Source organism: Bos javanicus, chromosome 10, assembly GCF_032452875.1.
Source record: "Bos javanicus breed banteng chromosome 10, ARS-OSU_banteng_1.0, whole genome shotgun sequence".
NCBI classification, from domain to species: domain Eukaryota; kingdom Metazoa; phylum Chordata; class Mammalia; order Artiodactyla; family Bovidae; genus Bos; species Bos javanicus.
This window is the reverse complement of record NC_083877.1, coordinates 81,516,703-81,536,050: the sequence shown is the minus strand read 5'-3', so window position 1 is coordinate 81,536,050 and position 19,348 is coordinate 81,516,703. Positions and strand designations below refer to the sequence as shown.

Below are 19,348 nucleotides of genomic sequence, written 5' to 3'. Positions count from 1 at the left end.
AAAATTGTTGAGATACTTGAAGGGTAGTCAGTTGGCGAGAGGTTAGATGAATATGGTCCATGAGGCAAAACTTCATAGTCCAGTTCGTTCAACTTTTACAGCATTGGTTATGCGATGAGCAGTTGGACATTGTCATGGAGAAGAATTGGGCCTATTCTGTTGACCGATGCCAGAGGCAGGCATTGCAGTTTTCAGTGCATCTCATCAATTTGCTGAACATACTTCTCAGATGTAATGGTTTCACCAGGATCAGACCGGCCTCAAACCACCAAACAGTGACCATGACCTTTTTTTCGTGCAAGTTTGGCTTTGGGAAGTACTTTGGAGCTTCTTCTCAGTTCAGCCACTGAGCTGGTCATTGCCAGTTGTCATATAAAATCCACTTTTCGTCACATGTCACAGTCCGAGAAATGGTTGGTTTTGTTGTGTACAATAAGAGAAGACAACACTTCAAAAATGACAGTTTTTTTGTTTTTTGGTCAGCTCATGAGGCTCCCACTTATCAAGCCTGTTCATCTTTCCAACATGCTTCAAATGCTGAATGACCTTGAATGGTTGACGTTGAGTTCTCGGACAACTTCTTGTGTCGTTGTAAGAGGATCAGCTTCTATGATTGCTTTCAGCTGGTTGGTGTCAACTTCCAACGGCCAGCCACTGCACTTCTCATCTTCAAGGCTCTCGTCTCCTTTGCAAAACTTCTTGAACCTCCACTGCACTGTACGTTCATCAGCAGTTCCTGGGCCAAATGTGTTGCTGATGTTGCAAGTTGTATCCAGTGCTTTATGACCCATTTTGAACTCAAATAAAAAAATTTTTTGAATTTGCTGTTTGTCTAACATCAATCATTTCTATAGTCTAAAATAAATATAAAACAGTAAGTAATAGGTCACTATTAAAAGAACATAAAGCAGGAAATGCACTTTAAATGGTGTAGAGCATAGCCACATTTCTTTAAGAATGTATCCCAATATCAAATGGCAAATTTCCACAGTGTAGAACCACAATTACTTTTGCACCAACCTAATAGGATGGCAATAGAGTGGATTCCACATATATTTGGGAGTAAAATCTACAGCACTTGGAAGTTAGTCTGTATGAGCTGGAATCTGTAAAAACACTTAGAGGAGGTAAATATTAGAAAGTAAATTCAGCTTTAGAGAGATGCATACTTTTCAAGAGAGAAAAAATCAGTTTTATGGAGCTATTTTACCTCCCACATACTTAGGCAAAGGATGAGAAATGATTCTTTAAAAATGAAATTCCCTTTGCATTTCTAAAAGGCTTTTTTTTAAGTGATTAGAATAACTGACCTCTTAGAATACCTTTAGAAAACTAAGAGGGTTGAAAGGTAATATTGGCCTGTGCCCTTCTTTTGTCTGATGTCACCCAGTGTCTTTCTTCCCTGTTGGCAAAAGGAAGCTCACATGAGGACCAAGATTACAGTTGCCTTCCCAGCAACAAATGCTAAAGGAACTTCTCGAAGCAGGGAAGATACCAGAAACTTAAAACAACCTTTTATATATATAGTTTTGATACAGAATTGTATCAAAACTTCATGGGAACAGCAAACTCTAAAACTACAATAGATACAGACACACACACGCTCTCTCACACACAAGAGAAAAAAAGAAAAAGCAATCCAAGCACAACACTAAAGATGGTCATCAAACCACAGGAGGAAAGAACAAGAGAGGAATGTAGGAAGAAGGACCTAGAAAAACAAACCGAGAACAGGGCCTCCTTTGTGTCTCAGTGGTATTTAATCCACCTGCCAGTGCTGGAGACATGGGTTCGATCCCTGGTCCAGGAAGATCCCACATGTGTTGGAACAACTAACCCCATGCGTCACAACTATTGACCCTGTGCTCTGGAGCCCAGGAGCCAAAACTACTGATTCCGTGCTCTGCTGCTCAGTAGCTCCAGTTGTGTCCGACTCTCTGCAACCCCAGGCATTGTAGCCAGCCAGCCTCTTCTGTGCATGAGCTTTTTCAGGCAAAAATACTGGAGTGGGTTGCCATTTCCTCCTCTGGGGGATCTTCCTGACCCAGGGATTGAATCTGCATCTTGTGCGTCTCCTGTACTGCAGGCGGATTCTTTACTGCTGAGCCACTGGGGAAGCCCATGCACCACAACCCCTGAAGGCCTCACACCCTAGAGCCTGTGCTCCACGACAAGAGAAGCCACTGCCGTGAGAAGCCCTCACACTGCAACTAGAGAGTAGCCCACGCAGCAGTGAAGACCCAGCACAGCCAAAAATAAATAAATTCTTTAAAAAAAAAAAAGGAGAAAGCAGCACTAAGAGGATATTAAGAAACCTTAAGGGGAAAGGAAGGAAAATGGAGAGAATGTTTGTCGTAAGTTCTCAGTATTCTCAAGAAAGATAAGACAGGGATCTGCTGAGAAAAGAGATGGAATTGGAGTTTGATGGTAGGATAGGTCTTGGGAACAGCTACCCGCTGCATGTGTATTAGGGAGTTCACCCAATGAGAAGGGTTGTAAAGGTACAGCAGAAGCCAGCTCGCATGGGTCTGTGGTGGAAAATGTGACTGTGTATCTTTCTCTCGGAATATTGAGCTCACTGATGACAAGGAAAAGAAATGCAGTGTGTTGCCCAGGACTGGAAGGATGGTAGAAGATCATGGTGATAAGGGATTCCAGTAGTTTTCCAAATGCCTTTTTGAAATAGTAGGAACTCCTAGATGTGTAAAAGGCATTGATGAGAATGCAGAGGAGATTTTCAGAGGTATAGGAAATATGGAGAAAGTAGATTTTTTTATCTTTTTTTTTTTTTTTTAAGTATGAGATATTGGAGCTGAAGCATCCCTAATGTTGAAGTGGAAGGCTTATGCCAGTTGGTGACTAGAATGGAATAGAGCTGGAATCCTTCAGTTTGGAAAGGTAGATGTTAATAAGGCCAGAGTGATGATGGAGTTATTCAGTAAGAATATTGACAGGGAAAAGACTGGAGGGATAGTTATGAACCTCTTGGAGAATAGAAACCGTGACAAGGAGGATGAGAAGGTTGAATAAGTAAATGACTTGAGCTTCAGCAGAGGAAAGAAGAGTTGGTGGGTCAGGGCAGAGGGGTAATAGTGCAGAACGAGCAGTAAGAGGCAAAAGCACCTTTGGGTTCTTCCAGGATATAAAACCCCTTAGCCCTGGCTTCTACAGTTACTATGACTTTGGGTAAATTACCTAACCTTGCTAAGCTTCAGTTTTGTTTTTGTTTTTTTTATCGATAAAAATAACGTCTACCTCATAGGATTGTGATTACTCAATGAGATAATGTATGAAAGCATGTAGAACAGAACCTACCAAATAGATGTTTTTGCTGCCATTGCCAGGTATAAAAGCTATGGAGATTTTACATAAAGTGGGCTACGCAGTATCCCTTGAGTACAGCATAGACTAGATATCGCTTTTGGCCAGTGGCACTCCTGACACTGAGAAGTGTTGATAGCAGAGTCCTTCACATCTCTTACCTTTAGGTGGTAGGACTCAGCTTCACCAAAACATTTTTAGAAGTTTGTATCATCACAGAAACATGGTTTTTAGTAAATTTGAGGAGGATAGGAATATCCAAGGAATCAGTGGAAATTGTTCAGAATAGAACAAAAACAATAGAAGAGGCTAGTCGATTTATACCACATGAAACTAAATTGTGGGAGAGCTTCCTAGAGTTACGTTTCTAGAGCTGAAGCTGGCCCGGCCATGCCAGGGATTAAAAATATAAAGGGTATAGAGTGGTAACCTGGAAGACTGGTAGCTTTGAAGATGAAAAAGTTATTCTGAGTTCTAAGTAACTTTACCCCTTCTCCTAGCCCTCGGAATTGTCTCTGTTTTTAAATCTGTGGTCGCATGTAAGTAAATCTTTTGACTTAGGAGAGTTCACATTCTGTATCTTTCACTACTTTTCCTTGCTGTTTTTGGCAGGTCAACGGCCAAGACCTAAAGAACCTGCTGCACCAGGACGCTGTGGACCTCTTCCGTAACGCGGGCTATGCTGTGTCCCTGAGAGTGCAGCACAGGGTAGGTGTCATTTGCCATCACCGGGTTTTTGTGACATTGTTATGAATTAATTATGTGGTGTAATCTTCAGTAGTGTGTTTGGCTTTTTTCCTTTCCCTCTCATTCTTTTGAAGGGATTATCTGTACATAGGCAAGGGTCTTCTGAGACTTCTAATCACTAAAGGAAATTCATAACTACATTTGCAACCCGGTAGCTTCAAAGTAATGTGCCCTAAAGATAAAGCTTGACAAGCAAATTAAAATAAATCGGGGAAAATATAACCGGGCCAATTTTATTTCTTAGTAGGAGAGGAAACATATGTCTTCCCTTGAACATTTTTATTTATGACACTCTTAAGTGACAGAGGTGGTAGGTTTTTTGATATATACTATGAGCTTTTCCCTACCATCATCATAAATGCTTTTCTTATCAACTTGGGGATCCTCTTGACCAAAGCCCTAGTGCTCAAAGGGGAGCTCCAGGAGAAAAGAAATGAGATTCAGAATTTGATCAAGACAGCTACCTATCCCTATATCCTCTCCTAAGTTCCTAGTATTTTATCATTTGCATGATAAGAAGAAAAGCCTGAGTGGACATAATCCTGTAGCATGAAGGACTTTGGAATGCACTTATAACACAGGTTCATTGTGTCTTTAAAGTTGCTCCTTCTTAAATTGATGCTGTCTTTGCCTCACCCAACTCCTGAGTGAGGCTTCAGAGACTGAAGAATTCAACAGGAGATAGTGAAAGAAGTGGAAAGGGCCCAAGGCATGAAAGATACCTGAGAAAACAGCCAGGGTTGCAAGCAGAATCTGGGCGTGATGGATTAGAAAACCAGGTCAGTAGGAGACATACTAGTATTCAGCTGCTTCTGCCTTGGCCCTTCTGTGTTTCTAAAGCATGGGAGAAAGTATTGATCTGCAACAGATAAAGGCAAGCAAATATAGGCATACAGTCTAATATGATTAGAGTTAATTTTGAAGGCATGTGAGTTCATTTTTTAAGGAAACATCCATAAATAACTCCAAACAAAACAGATTGTTCTGGTCAAGGAACGGGCCTATAAAAGCCGTGTCTTTCTATTGAGTATGTTCTCTCAGGACATCTCATCAGGAAATGAATGAAAGCTATAGAGGGGATAGAAGATAGAAAAGGTAGTTTTTTCAGTCTTGTCTTTCAGATTGAGGGGTCAGAGTTTCATGGACTAATGAGATTAAATCTAACTAAAACAAGACGGCTTCACAGTTACCAAGTTATCTATTACCAGTTAATGTCAATCTAATTCGAAAAGATAATGCCCCCAACATTCATAGCAGTGCTGTTTACGATAGCTAAGACGTAGAAGCAACAGTGACAGACGACTAGATAAAGAAGACACGGGGTGTGTTTGTATGTGGTAGTGGAGTATTACTCAGCCATAAAGAATAAAATATTGCCATTTGCAGCAACATGAGTAGATGTAGAGATGATCATATTAAGTGAAATAAATCAGAGAAAAACAAATACTGTATCATATCACTCATATGTGAAGTTTAAAAAAAAATGATGCAAATGAACTTATTTGTGAAACAGAAATAGACTCACATAGGAAAAAATTTAGGGTTACCAAAAGGGATGGTGGAGGCAGGGGAAGAGATAAATTAGGAGTTTCAGATTAACATATATACACTATTATATATAAAATAAATAATAAGAACTTTCTGTATAACCCAGGGAGCTCTATTCAGTATCTTGTAGTAACCTATGATGGAAAAGAATCTGAAAAAGAATATATTTATGTATATACTGAATCACTTGGCTGAAACCAACACAGCATTATAAATTAACTATACTTCAATTTTTTAAAATGGTTTTTTAAAAAAGTTGATGTTAAGAAAGGCTACCTTTTTCAAAATTGACTGAAATGAAGAAAAATTACCAGCCTCAAAAGGGAATGTTTTGGCAATGGAAAATTATAACTGTTAGGATCTGAAATTTTTAAATTTATTTACCTTTGAATCTTTTACCTCCACTCCATATGTTTCACCTTTATCTTTGCCTAGTATTACAGAATTGGGGATGAAGGACAGGACCCCAACTTGAGAAGGAGTAGGTACCTTTCAGGAATTGAAAAATATTTCTAAGTAATGGCATTGCACCTGTCCCATTGCTCAGATCTGCTGTTATTACATGCTGACTACTGATAAATCTTTCTCGATAAACATTTCTAGAAAGATGGACACCCCTGCCCTTGCCCAGTAATTTCCAGGCTTCCTATAGGATCAGTAGGCTTCATTTCATATCTTCATTTTCCTGGTATGGTATACATATAGTTTAGTGGAGACAGTGCAGAAATAGAAAGAGGTTATCTGACTTACCCTTGGGTCCCTTACGTCAGTAGCACAGCAAGGTTAAATGCCCTTCCATCAGACTTACTTTGTTTCCAAAGAATCAGTGGCATTGATGTATCAACTCAGGATAGAGAGAGGACACCTTCTGTTTGGTAGTGCTAAGGGCTTACAGCTCTGAGTGATACAGAGACTGCTGATCCAGGTAATGTGTCAGCTTGGACACTGCAGTTGTGGTAAACACACATTGTCACTAGAGTTAACATTTTTCTTTCCCTTCCAGTTACAGGTGCAGAATGGGCCCATAGGACCTCAAGGTGAAGGGGAGCCAAGTGGTATTCCCATAGCTATGGTGCTGGTGCCAGTGTTTGCCCTCACCATGGTAGCAGCCTGGGCCTTCATGAGATACCGGCAACGACTTTGAAAAACTTGCTTTCTTCCTGTGCTCCCAAAGAAGAAGATACATTTCTCTTTTTCTCTCACCCTCTCCTGCCAGTCTCCCATAACTTTCCCTCTACATAGCCAGCTCATGATTTCAAGAGACTGCTACCCAACCAGAATCTTGCTATTCGAAATCTCTGAATCCTCATTTTCTCATGGGAGAGTAAAGGCAGTGTCTGAAGGAAACCCAAAAGAAGGACTTGCCTAGAACAAACGAAGAGTTATATATTTTACTAGAACCGCCAATAGAAGTTCAGCTACAACCCAAAAAATGGGAAAGGTCTAGTCTTCCCATCACCCTGCAGTATTCCTTTTTTTCTTACCTGGCATGCATCAAAGGCCAGCTGTAATAAGAGGAAAAAAGGATTTTTCTCTTTAATGCTCTTCCTTGGGAAGTTTTTGTGGCCTTTTATTTAATTTCTAACTATTAATACCTACTTGGGCACCTACTTTGTATCAAACAAAGATGAATGAGAAGAACATTTCTACGTTTTAAAACAAATATTATATATACAGACACACACATATATATACATACATATTCATGTATGATGTGATAATAGTGATGCCTTATGGAGAATTAAAGAAGTGGAAAGCAACTCCAGTTTCTAGGTTTCTGCTGTAAGGATTAAGTGATAGTCTTCAATGGAAGAATTCAGTATGTAGCAAGAGTAATAGAGTAAAGAGGATAGCAATCTGAGTCTTTTAAAAAAACGAAAACTAAAGCAACTAATTAAAAATCTTAGAACACTATTTCTTCTTCATAATACCTGTGGTGACAGCTGAGGTAAAATGCCATAATCCAGCTTTGTGCAAACAAGTCTTTAAAAAACTTGGGAGAGGTAAACGTAAATCTTACTAGTCTCTGGACTACTCTAGTGACTCTTTTGGTACCTTATAGTCCTGTTAAAGGATCAACTGGAATGGCTGTAGTCAGAGCTATGAGGCCAAACCAACCCAGTGAAAAAACTCAGGCCATCTACCAGTCTTTCCTGTTTCTGTTAACAGGCAGACTCAGAGAGAGGGACTGCTCCCCAGCGGGACGGCCATGAAATCAGCTCTCCTTCAATTCAGTTAAGTTGAAATGGTTTGGATTGCTGATTTTTCTTTTTTTGAAATTTTCTAAGCACTGGTTATGGCTTTTAATGAATGAACTATTTTGCAAGGAAGAGGAAGAAAGTTTTGTTTGTTTTAGGGGCTCTGGAAGTTTGGTTTATGTTTTGTGAGGAAAACTTATGGATGAATGGATATTAGGGAATATCAAGGGCACTAATGAGGTGGGAACCCTCCTGTTCTTATGGTATTGAAGGTTGATTTTAAAGCACTCATGAGAGCTGAACCAAGGCTAGTTTTCTGGCTTAAAGAAAATCATTTCCATCCTCTACGTATACTTGGCAGGCTATAGGCTTTACATAATCTTGGCAGCAAGAGTATGAAAACTTTCCCTCAGGATTCAAGAAGGCAGTTGTGCCAATTTTTAGCATGGATAATCTGATAAGAATTTTACAAATGTCTGTTGGACATCAGGTTTGTTATGACTTTTACAAAGAAGCAAAATACATAGCCTCCATCCTGAAGGGTTTTTGTTTTTTGTGTTTTTTTTTTTGTTCCATTTGGGAAGAGAACACTTTTACACATAAAATAGTATACAATTACCTCCATAGACAGGGCAATGCAAGTTAGGGTCAAATTTATATTGCAAACAACAAAAGGGATGGTTACTGAGAATTGAGGCAATTGAGAAAGTTCTGTGAGGAAGAGGTCAAGTTAAGTACCCTTGAGTTCACAGTCTAGTTAAGAGAATTCATAAATAGATGAGAAGTTAAAAGTATATCATAAGGTTAAGTAATAGTTGAGAACAATAATAAAAGAAATGGCACTATTCAGAATATGATGCAGCAACAAAGATGTGCACTTTTTTTTTTTTTTAAAGGAATTCAGAAAAAGAAAGCTGTTGATGGCATCAGGCCAGAGTGGAAAGAGAAGGCTTTTAAAACAAAATCTCAGTTAAGACTTTGCCTCTGGGTCACCTATTTGTAGAAGAAGAAACTTTCTGTAAACGATCCTGAGGACTTCTGCCTTCAGACCTGACAGTTTAATACCTCTGAGACTCAACTTAGACAACCGCAGTCATAGATTCCATGGAGAAACCCTCACAGTATTCCACTTCTCACCTCAACCAGCCCCACTGTGGAGGCGCAGCCTCAGGTACCCTTCCTGTGTTGGGAGGAATGTACAGCTGCTTCTGCAGTGGGCCTGCTTTCCTCCCAGGATTCCTCTCACGGTTTAAACATTAACTCCTGAGAGGACCTTGAGACATACAACGGGAAGCAAGTGGCAAGCAGGATGGAAGGCTATTTCATCTTTTGTGTGTTGGTATATGTAAATAAAAACACCTATCACATCATTGGTAGAAGTTTTGCTTTGATAGTAGGGATTCTGATATACTTTAATAATTCAGGTTTTCTCTGGAATTGTATTCAAAAGTCAATAGGGACTTCTCTGGTTGTCCTGGTTAAGAATCCACCTTCCAATGCAGGGGACGCAGGTTTGATCCCTGGTTGGGGGACTGAGGACCCTCCTGCCTCAAGGCAACTAAGCCTGCACCACAACTACTGAGCCCAAAGTACGCTAGAGCCCGAGAGTCACAGCCAAGACCAGATGCAGTCTAATTAATTAAAAAATCAATATATTGATTTTAATTAAAAAATTAATTTTTAAATTTAAAAATTTTAATTAATTGATTTAATTAAAAAACATCAATATATTAAAAGGTTTAGGCAGGTATGCTACTTAAATTATACTGATTTCTGACTTTCTAGATAATTATAAGTGAAGTATTGGAGTCCGTTGTAGGTCATTAAAACATTCATGCTCTTTGTAGATCAAATCTAACATTTCTACCACTTTATCAGTTGTATCTAATATTCCTCACACCTAAATTCTATGTTCAAAATGTTCAAAGTTCTAAAGATTGAAAGAAAGTATCTTTTAAGACATTTACTTAAAACACTTCTCTACATTTATCATCCTATGTTATATATACAGTTCTAATGAGACATTGTTTGCTTCAATTCAATTATCTTTTCCTGCCAAATTTTAACCAGTGCTATTAACTTATTCATACCATCTAGCCATGTGTAACAGAAAAAGGAAATGAATGCCTGTTAACTGCATTCTCTGCCAGGTGCTGAATGGTAACACTGTTGACGCCTCACAACTGTGAGATCTGCTGCTGCTGCTGCTAAGTCGCTTCAGTCGTGTCCGACTCTGTGCGACCCCATAGACGGCAGCCCACCAGGCTCTGCCATCCCTGGGATTCTCCAGGCAAGAATACAAGTGGGTTGCCATTTCCTTCTCCAGTGCATGAAAGTGAAAAGTCAAAGTGAAGTCGTAAAGTCGTGTCCGACTCTTAACGACCACATGGACTGCAGCCCACCAGGCTCCTCCATCCATGGGATTTTCCAGGCAAGAGTACTAGAGTGGGATGCCATTGCCTTCTCCGGTTGTTAAAAAGACAGTAAAGAAAAGAGAATAAGTTGCTTCCTAAGATTGCATAGGTGGTAATAATAGAATCAGGATTTAAACTCAGGACTTCAGGTGCCACCACCAGTGATACTTCCTTACTGGCTGCTGCTGCTGCTGCTAAGTCGCTTCAGTCGTGTCTGACTCTGTGCGACCCCATAGACCGCAGCCCACCAGGCTCCCCTGTCCCTGGGATTCTCCAGGCAAGAACACTGGAGTGGGTTGCCATTTCCTTCTCCAATGCATATTAGTGAAAAGTGAAAGTGAAGTCGCTCAGTCGTGTCCGACTCTTCGCGACCCCATGGACTGTAGCCTACTGGGCTCCTCTGCCCTTGGGATTTTCCAGGCAAGAGTACTGGAGTGGGGTGCCATTGCCTTTTTACTGGCAGTGGTTCTCAAAGTGAGGTCTCTGGACAAAAGTATCAGCATTACCTGTGAATTTGTTAGAAAAGCAAATTCTGAGGGAGGTGGGAGGGGGGTTCAGGATTGGGAACACATGTACACCCGTGGCGGATTCATGTTGGTGTATGGCAAAAGCAATACAATATTGTAAAGTAATTAGCCTCTAATTAAATTTAAAAAAATAATAAAGATAATCTTAAAAAAGAAAAGCAAATTCTTGGGCTCCACCCTAGGAGTCAGAAATTTAGTAGGGCACCCAGAAATAAGTTTTAATAATCCTTCCAGGTAACTTGATTCACACTGAAGTTTGAGAATCACTGCTCTATGCAAATAGTCGCCTTTTTCTCAGGTTAGAATCACCTGGAGAGCTGATAAAAATTCTCACGTCCAGGCTGCACCTAGATCAATTAAGCGGAATCTCTTAAGGGTGGAAACAGGGCAGCAATAAAACAGTTCATCAGGTGATTCCACTGTGCAGTGTCAGGGAAAAAAAAGCTATGGCATTTAAACCTAGACTCTATTTAAATTATTACATCCAGGCATTGCTCCAGCCCAAAATAAGAATCTCACTCAGGCCTTTTTGGAGCCCAGCCCTCCATTAGCTTATGCCTCAAGTATAGATGTGAAATAAGAAGTGGAGCATTCTTTGGCTGTTGATTTGTTAGGGACTGACCAACTTTCAGCAAAATGTATTAGCATGTTAGTATGTGGATGTATTGGAACTGAATCATAGAACATTGGAACTAAAAGATTCTAGAATGAATCTGTCTTAAAGATGAGAAAATCAGGGCTCAGAGGTAAACTAACAATCCAGATTAGAGAGTCTTGCAGAAGTGCCCTTTCTGTCTTGAATGTATCCACTATATGAACATAGGTAAAACTATCCTTTTTATCTCGCTTCCCTCTTCTTTCTTTGGGCCTTGAATAAAGGTCAGAGAACTGATTGGTATTATTGCAAGCATCATGCCTGATTGGGAGATTGCACAGAATAATCTGAGAAAGATCTGCCCTCTTAAAAAAGCACAAGGTGAGAGTTGGGAGTTAAAGTTTAATTTGTGGCAAAATGAGGACTATAGTCCAGGAGACAGCATTTAAGATAACTGAGAAACTGCTCCAAAGAGGTAGGGGGGAAGTTCAGACTATGTGATTTTGGTGAAGGGGGAGTACATGCAATCAAACACACTTTTTTTTTTTTTTTTTTTTGGCAAAAGCTTTCTACTAGTCATGAGGAGCAGCTGTTACCATGAAGGATTAAGTGTTTTTCTAGGTATGAGGAGATACAAGAATTGGGCTCATAAAATCAGCTCCTGAAAATAACTATCTGAAGACCTGTTCTGCTGAGTTTTCCCAGAGCACGGTGCCTCATTGCTATCTCCACCTTGAACTCCTTTCAGGGGTGTTGAAAATCAGTAGAGGAGCCTAAAAAGGATGCTGATCATCTGCAGCAACTCATAATTTAATCCTTATAGAGGCAGATGGCAAGTGCCAATTTGGAGTTGACAGACCTAGTATCAAATTGAATCAGATGAGCTCTTCTGCAACTAATTTCAATAGTTCAAAACTAGAGAAGTATGGTTTGTTTTTAACATTGGACATCGTTTTTGTTGTGTAAATAAACAATTTTTAAAAATGAAACAACATAAGGTTCTCAACAATGTGGGAGAGTAGAGTTCATGTAATTTCATGTGAAGCTGATAAAGATTTTATTCCAATCTATTTTAGTCAAAATATATCTTTGGACAGATGGGTTTTTCCTTCATTCAACAAACAAGTGCCTACCATGTGCATCAGGATCAACTGTTCTGAGAGGGACAGTGTTTGAAGAAGGGATTGTGGGATGGGCAGATGATGAAAAGGTGTCCATGACAGTGACTCTCTCCAAAGATCCCATGCCAGGCCCTCCGTGAAGCCTTTTTCTCCACTGATCTATCCCACGTAGGTCTGGCTGTCTTTCACTTAGAACCTGCATAGGAGGACAGAGGATTCAGTCATTACCATAGCTTTTCTGAGATATATGTAAGCAGCTGGAAGGCAGGAAGTCGGCCCTATGTTTCTGTGTGAGCGGTATGTCAACTTGTTGGGTGACTCGAGGCTCTTTCAGACGTAAGTACAGACACTGATTCTTGGTGACAAGCAAAATTTTAAAAGGTGGGAGTGATTTTCTTGGAGGGTACGGAGTAGCTTATAGAAGGGGTGGAAAAGGTAAACTCCCAGACCTCAAGATAGCACTAGAGATCAAGAAGGAAGGAAGAGACAGACCCCATGGGGCACTGCCACTCAGTGAATCACCTTCAGCCACCTTCCATTCTTTGTTTATTCGGCTGCGCCAGGTCTTAGTCACAGCCTGCAAACTCTCAGTTGTGGCCTTTGGGATCTAGTTCTGACCAGAGATGGAATCCAGACTCCCTGCATGAGTCATGGCCCCAGAGTCACCAGGGAAGTCCCCCACCCTCTGTTCTTCTAGCCCTCCACCCAAGACTCAAATTCCCAGCTCAACCAACTACTGGCTTTATCACTTGGACAGGTCACTTAACCTCTGTGTTTGGGACTCCTTGTTGACAGAATGGGGCTGACAATTAAGCCCACCTCCTAGAGACACAGGAAAGTGAAAGTTAAGTCGCTCAGTCTGACTGTTAGCGATCCCATGGACTGCAGCCACCAGAGACACAGGAAGGACTAGATAATTCAGTACATGAAGGTTCTTAAGGGGCCTATGTTAGTTGCTTAGTCGTGTCCGACTCTTTGCAACCCCATAGACTGCAGCCCACCAGGCCTCTATGTCCATGGGAGTCTCCAGGCAAGAACACTGGAGTGGGTTGCCATTTCCTTCTCCAACAGGAATGATAGAAAGAAAGTGAAGTCGCTCAGTTGTGTCCGACTCTTTGCTATCCATCCCATGGACTGCAGCCCATCAGGCTCCTCCATCCATGGAATTTTCCAGGCAAGAGTACTGGAGTGGGTTGCCATTTCCTTCTCCACTCAAGGGGCCTGCTGCTGCTGCTGCTAAGTTGCTTCAGTCGTGTCCGACTCTGTGGGACCCCATAGACAGCAGCCCACCAGGCTCCCCCGTCCCTGGGATTCTCCAGGCAAGAACACTGGAGTGGGTTGCCATTTCCTTCTCCAATGCATGAAAGTGAAAAGTCAAAGTGAAGTCGCTCAGTCGTGTCCTACTCTTTGTGACCCCATGGACTGCAGCCCACCAGGCTCCTCCACCCATGGGATTTTCCAGGCAAGAGTCCTGGAGTGGGGTGCCATTGCCTTCTCCCTAGCAAATACTGAATAGATGCTAGCTAGTTTAAGGGACCGTTTTTAGTGGTCATTTTGACTTTTCACCTTGTGACCATCCTTTCCTTAAATGATACTATATCACATTAATGAATACTATAAGAATATGAAGATTCTCCTTACAAAGAAAGGAAGATTAAAAATAACTTTTAAAACAGCCAGACAATTCAGTGAGTATCATTAAAGCAGAAAAAGTCTTAAGGTGCTGTAATGTTATGTCATGATTCCCAACACTAAATTGGAAATACAAGTTATAGAAAATGACCTAGGAACCTCTTAAGTCAAGCAGAATCATGCACAGAAATGCATAGCTGTTGAAAATACCATGACATTTTATTATAGTGGTAGATTTGTGCTTGTGTATATCGTTCTCTTTAAATTGCACATAATACTGTAAATCATTTATTACTGAGCCAGTATATAGACCCCCTGGGCTTCCCAGGTGGCTCAGTGGTAAGGAATTTGCCTGCCAATGCAGGAGACACAGGAGACACTAATTTGATCCTTGGGTTGGGAAGATCCCCTGGAGGAGAAAATGGCAACCTCACTCTAGTATTCTTGCCTGAAAAATCCCATGGACAGAGGAGCCTGGCAGGCCACAATCTACTGGGGGCCATAATCCATGAGGTCACAGTCAGACACAACTGAGCATGCGCTATGTGCTAGGTGCTGAAGGTACAAATATAAATTAAATAGGGTCACTCTAAGCTGAAATACAGAGAAGGCGATGGCACCCCACTCCAGTACTCTTGCCTGGAAAATCCCATGGACAGAGGAGCCTGGTAGGCTGCAGTCCACGGGGTCACGAAGAGTCAGACACGACTGAGCGACTTCACTTTGACTTTTCACTTTCATGCATTGGAGAAGGAAATGGCAACCCACTCCAGTGTTCTTGCCTGGAGAATCCCAGGGATGGGGGAGCCTGGTGGGCTGCTGTCTATGGGGTCGCGCAGAGTCGGACACGACTGAAGCGACTTAGCAGCAGCAGCAGCAGCAGCAAGCTGAAATAACTTATCATCTGAAAGGGAGGGAGTATTTGCTGGTGATTTTTTAAAAAATATTTTTACTTATTTATTTGCCTGTGCCAGGTCTTAGTTGGGGCATATGGGATCAAGTTTCCCAATCAGGGATTGAACCTGGGTCCTCTGCATTTGAAGAGAGCACTCTTAGCCACTAGACCACCAGGGAAGTCCTGTTGGTGATCTTGATGTCAAAGTATTCTGATTTCACCTAGAAGCAGTACATTCGAGTTGTGAAGCTCTTATGGGTGTGTGCTAAGTCACTTCAGTCATGTCCAACTCTTTGTGACCCTATGGACTATAGCCTGCCAGGCCCCTCTGTCCATGGGATTCTTCAGGCAAGAATGCTGGAGTGGGTTGCCATGCTCTCCTCCAGGAGATCATTCTGACTCAGGGATCGAACCTGCATCTCTATGTCTCCTGCATTCTCAGGCAGGTTCTTTACCATTAGTGCCACCTGGGAAGCCCCATAAAGCTCTTTGTTCGTGCATGCTGAGTCTCTTAAGTCATGTCCAATTCTTTGCGACCCTATGGACTGTAGCCCACCAGGTTCCTTTATCCATTGGATTCTCCGGGCAAGAATACTCTCACCTATTATGTAATAGGGTTACAGTTGGTTGCTCTCCTGTGGTAAGCCCGTTTGCTGTTTCTTTTTTATCTGCACATCTTTTTGAGACCAACATTCACATCCCAAAAGGCAATTGTAATCAAAGGAAGACAAAAGGAAGGCAGTATTTTAAGGAATTCTGATCAGAACCAAGTTCTTAACAGCCATATTCTCTTGCCTGATGTAGATACTTGTAGAGAGATTTCAAAGCACTTCATCTGCTTACCTGATACATTTGATGATAGTGTAATAACCTATGGTATAAGCAAGCATTGCTCTATCTAAGGAATCAAATTACTGCGAACATTAGGTCCTGTTTCTAAATGTTTTCCTTTCTTTTGCAGGGTGATAAATGGGAGAGGGAGAGAGCTGACGTGCATTTTTCAAATGCAAGTCAATCATTAGCAGAATCATTTACAAAAGAACTTTGTATTTCCTGTAATCATTAAATTGATTGACCAGTCAAGAAAATATGATCCTTCTTTCTGTTTTGAGATTTGCAAATGGCATCATCAAATTGAATCCCATTTTTTTTTCTTAATAAATGGAATGTGGTTTTAAAACTTTTACTTAGTTATTTGGCTGCCTTGGGTCTTAGTTGTGTCACTGGGGATCTTCCTTGCAGCATGCCAGGTCTTTCTTGCGGGCTTCCTTCTCTAGTTGTGGTGCTGATGCTCAGTAGTTGCTGTGCGTGGGTTCAGTAGTTGGGGCACTCAGGGTTCATTGCGCCGGGCATGTGGGATCCTAGTTCCCCTTTTAATTCTGTATCTGCAGTGCCAATTTGAATATGAGTTTCTTATTACTGTTTTTTATGTTGAACATTGTTTTTATTGTGTAAAGTACAGATACGTTGTACCCCCAAAACATGTTAATATTTTAAATTTTTTAATTTATTTTTTTAATTTTTGAGTGCCCCGGGTCTTCATTGCTGTGTACACGTCTTTTCCCTAGTTGCAGTGTGTGTGGGCGACTCTCTAGTTGCAGTGTGAGGGCTCCACGTTGAGGTGGCTGCTCTTGTTATGGTGGCTTCTCTGGTTGTGGAGCACGGGCTCTGGGGCATGGGCTCAGTTGTCTTACGGGTATGTGGAATCTTCCTGCACCAGGGATTGAACTCGGGTCCTCTGCATTGGCAGGTAGAGTCTTAACCACTGGACCATCAGGGAAGTCCTGCTGGTCCAGTGGTTATGTGAGATGGTCCAGAAGTCCAGTGGAAGAGAGAAATAGATTTAAGGGCCTAGATCTGATAGATAGAGTGCCTGATGAACTATGGAATGAGATTCGTGACATTGTACAGGAGACAGGGATCAAGACCATCCCCTTTGGAAAAAAAATGCAAAAAAGCAAAATGGCTGTCTGGGGAGGCCTTACAAATAGCTGTGAAAAGAAGAGAAGCAAAAAGCAAAGGAGAAAAGGAAAGATATAAGAATCTGAATGCAGAGTTCCAAAGAATAGCAAGAAGAGATAAGAAAGCGTTCCTCAGCAATCAATGCAAAGAAATAGAGGAAAACAACAAAATGGGAAAGACTAGAGATCTCTTCAAGAAAATTAGAGATACCAAGGGAATATTTCATGCAAAGATGGGCTCGATAAAGGACAGAAATGGTATGGACCTAACAGAAGCAGAAGATATTAAGAAGAGATGGCAAGAATACACAGAAGAACTGTACAAAAAAGATCTTCATGACCCAGATAATCCCGATGGTGTGATCACTGACCTAGAGCCAGACATCCTAGAATGTGAAGTCAAGTGGGCCTTAGAAAGCATCACTACGAACAAAGCTAGGGAGGTGATGGAATTCCAGTTGAGCTATTTCAAATCCTGAAAGATGATGCTGTGAAAGTGCTGCACTCAACATGCCAGCAAATTTGGAAAACTCAGCAGTGGCCACAGGACTGGAAAAAGTCAGTTTTCATTCCAATCCCAAAGAAAGGCAATGCCAAAGAATGCTCAAACTACCGCACAATTGCACTCATCTCACATGCTAGTAAAGTAATACTCAATATTCTCCAAGCCAGGCTTCAGCAATACGTGAACCGTGAACTTCCTGATGTTCAAGCTGGTTTTAGAAAAGGCAGAGGAACCAGAGATCAAATTGCCAACATCCTCTGGATCATGGAAAAAGCAAGAGAGTTCCAGAAAAACATCTATTTCTGCTTTATTGACTATGCCAAAGCCTTTGACTGTGTGGATCACAATAAACTGTGGAAAATTCTGAAAGAGATGGGAATACCAGACCAGCTGATCTGCCTCTTGAGAAATTTGTATGCAGGTCAGGAAGCAACAGTTAGAACTGGACATGGAACAAGAGACTGGTTCCAAATAGGAAAAGGAGTTCGTCAAGGCTGTATATTGTCACCCTGCTTATTTAACTTATATGCAGAGTACATCATGAGAAATGCTGGACTGGAAGAAACACAAGCTGGAATCAAGATTGCCGGGAGAAATATCAATAACCTCAGATATGCAGATGACACCACCCTTAGGGCAGAAAGTGAAGAGGAACTCAAAAGCCTCTTGATGAAAGTGAAAGAGGAGAGTGAAAAAGCTGGCTTAAAGCTCAACATTCAGAAAATGAAAATCATGGCATCCGGTCCCATCACTTCATGGGAAATAGATGGGGAAACAGTGGAAACAGTGTCAGACTTTATTTTTCTGGGCTCCAAAATCACTGCAGATGGTGACTGCAGCCATGAAATTAAAAGACGCTTACTCCTTGAAAGGAAAGTTATGACCAACCTAGATAGCATATTCAAAAGCAGAGACATTACTTTGCCAACAAAGGTCTGTCTAGTCAAGGCTATGGTTTTTTCTGTGGTCATGTATGGATGTGAGGTTGGACGGCGAAGAAGGCTGAGTGCAGAAGAATTGATGCTTTTGAACTGTGGTGTCGGAGAAGACTCTTGAGAGTCCCTTGGACTGCAAGGAGATCCAACCAGTCCATTCTGAAGGAGATCAGCCCTGGGATTTCTTTGGAAGGAATGATGCTAAAGCTGAAACTCCAGTACTTTGGCCACCTCTTGTGAAGAGTTGACTCATTGGAAAAGACTCTGATGCTGGGAGGGATTGGGGGCAGGAGGAGAAGGGGATGACAGAGGATGAGATGGCTGGATGGCATCACTGACTCGATGGACGTGAGTCTGAGTGAACTCCAGGAGTTGGTGATGGACAGGGAGGCCTGGCGTGCTTCGATTCATGGGGTCGCAAAGAGTCGGACACGACTGAGTGACTGAACTGAACTGAACTGAACTGAACAATTATTAAACTCTTATCAATTTATTTCAATCAGTCTTATTTCAGCTACTGTGCCAAGTCACTTACATGTGTTTATTTAAGCCTCACAACAACTGTAAACTGCTGCTGTTGTCCCCATTTTATAGATGAGATAAGCAAAGACATTGAAAGCTTAATTTGCTAAATTACACAGCTATTAAGTGCCAGAACTGGGATTTAAACCCAGGCAGTTTAGCTTCAGAACCTACATACATAACCATAATATGCTGTCTCTACTCTCTATGGTTCCAGGCACTACACTGGGCCATCCTTTTCAGTAACTTAAATGCCAGCGAATTCTCATAACTATGCAAGGCAATATCAATAATTTATTTTTATAGATAAGGTAACTGAAGGCCTAAAGAAATTAATAACTTGCTCAAGATACATAGCTACTCAGTGCCAGCCCTGGGAATTTCCTTTAAGCCATTAGGACTCTACTTCTCTTCCATCACTCCAGGA

General features: G+C 41.4%; 1 protein-coding gene and 1 long non-coding RNA gene across 2 annotated transcripts in view; both read left to right on the top strand.

Moving 5' to 3' along the window:
• Positions 1-9,184, top strand: part of SYNJ2BP (synaptojanin 2 binding protein) — a 41,270-nt gene extending 32,086 nt beyond the window's left edge. Inside the window, exons 3-4 of the mRNA XM_061429279.1 lie at positions 3,934-4,029; positions 6,620-9,184. Of these exons, the coding sequence (XP_061285263.1) occupies positions 3,934-4,029; positions 6,620-6,760 (237 nt within the window). The 3' untranslated portion in view covers positions 6,761-9,184. The remainder of the gene's footprint in view (positions 1-3,933; positions 4,030-6,619) is intronic.
• A 344-nt stretch (positions 9,185-9,528) lies between these two features.
• On the top strand, positions 9,529-16,517 carry LOC133254901 (uncharacterized). The gene is made up of 2 exons (XR_009738801.1): positions 9,529-11,731; positions 12,644-16,517. It is a non-coding gene; the product is annotated as an uncharacterized LOC133254901 (long non-coding RNA).
• Positions 16,518-19,348: the final 2,831 nt, after the last annotated feature.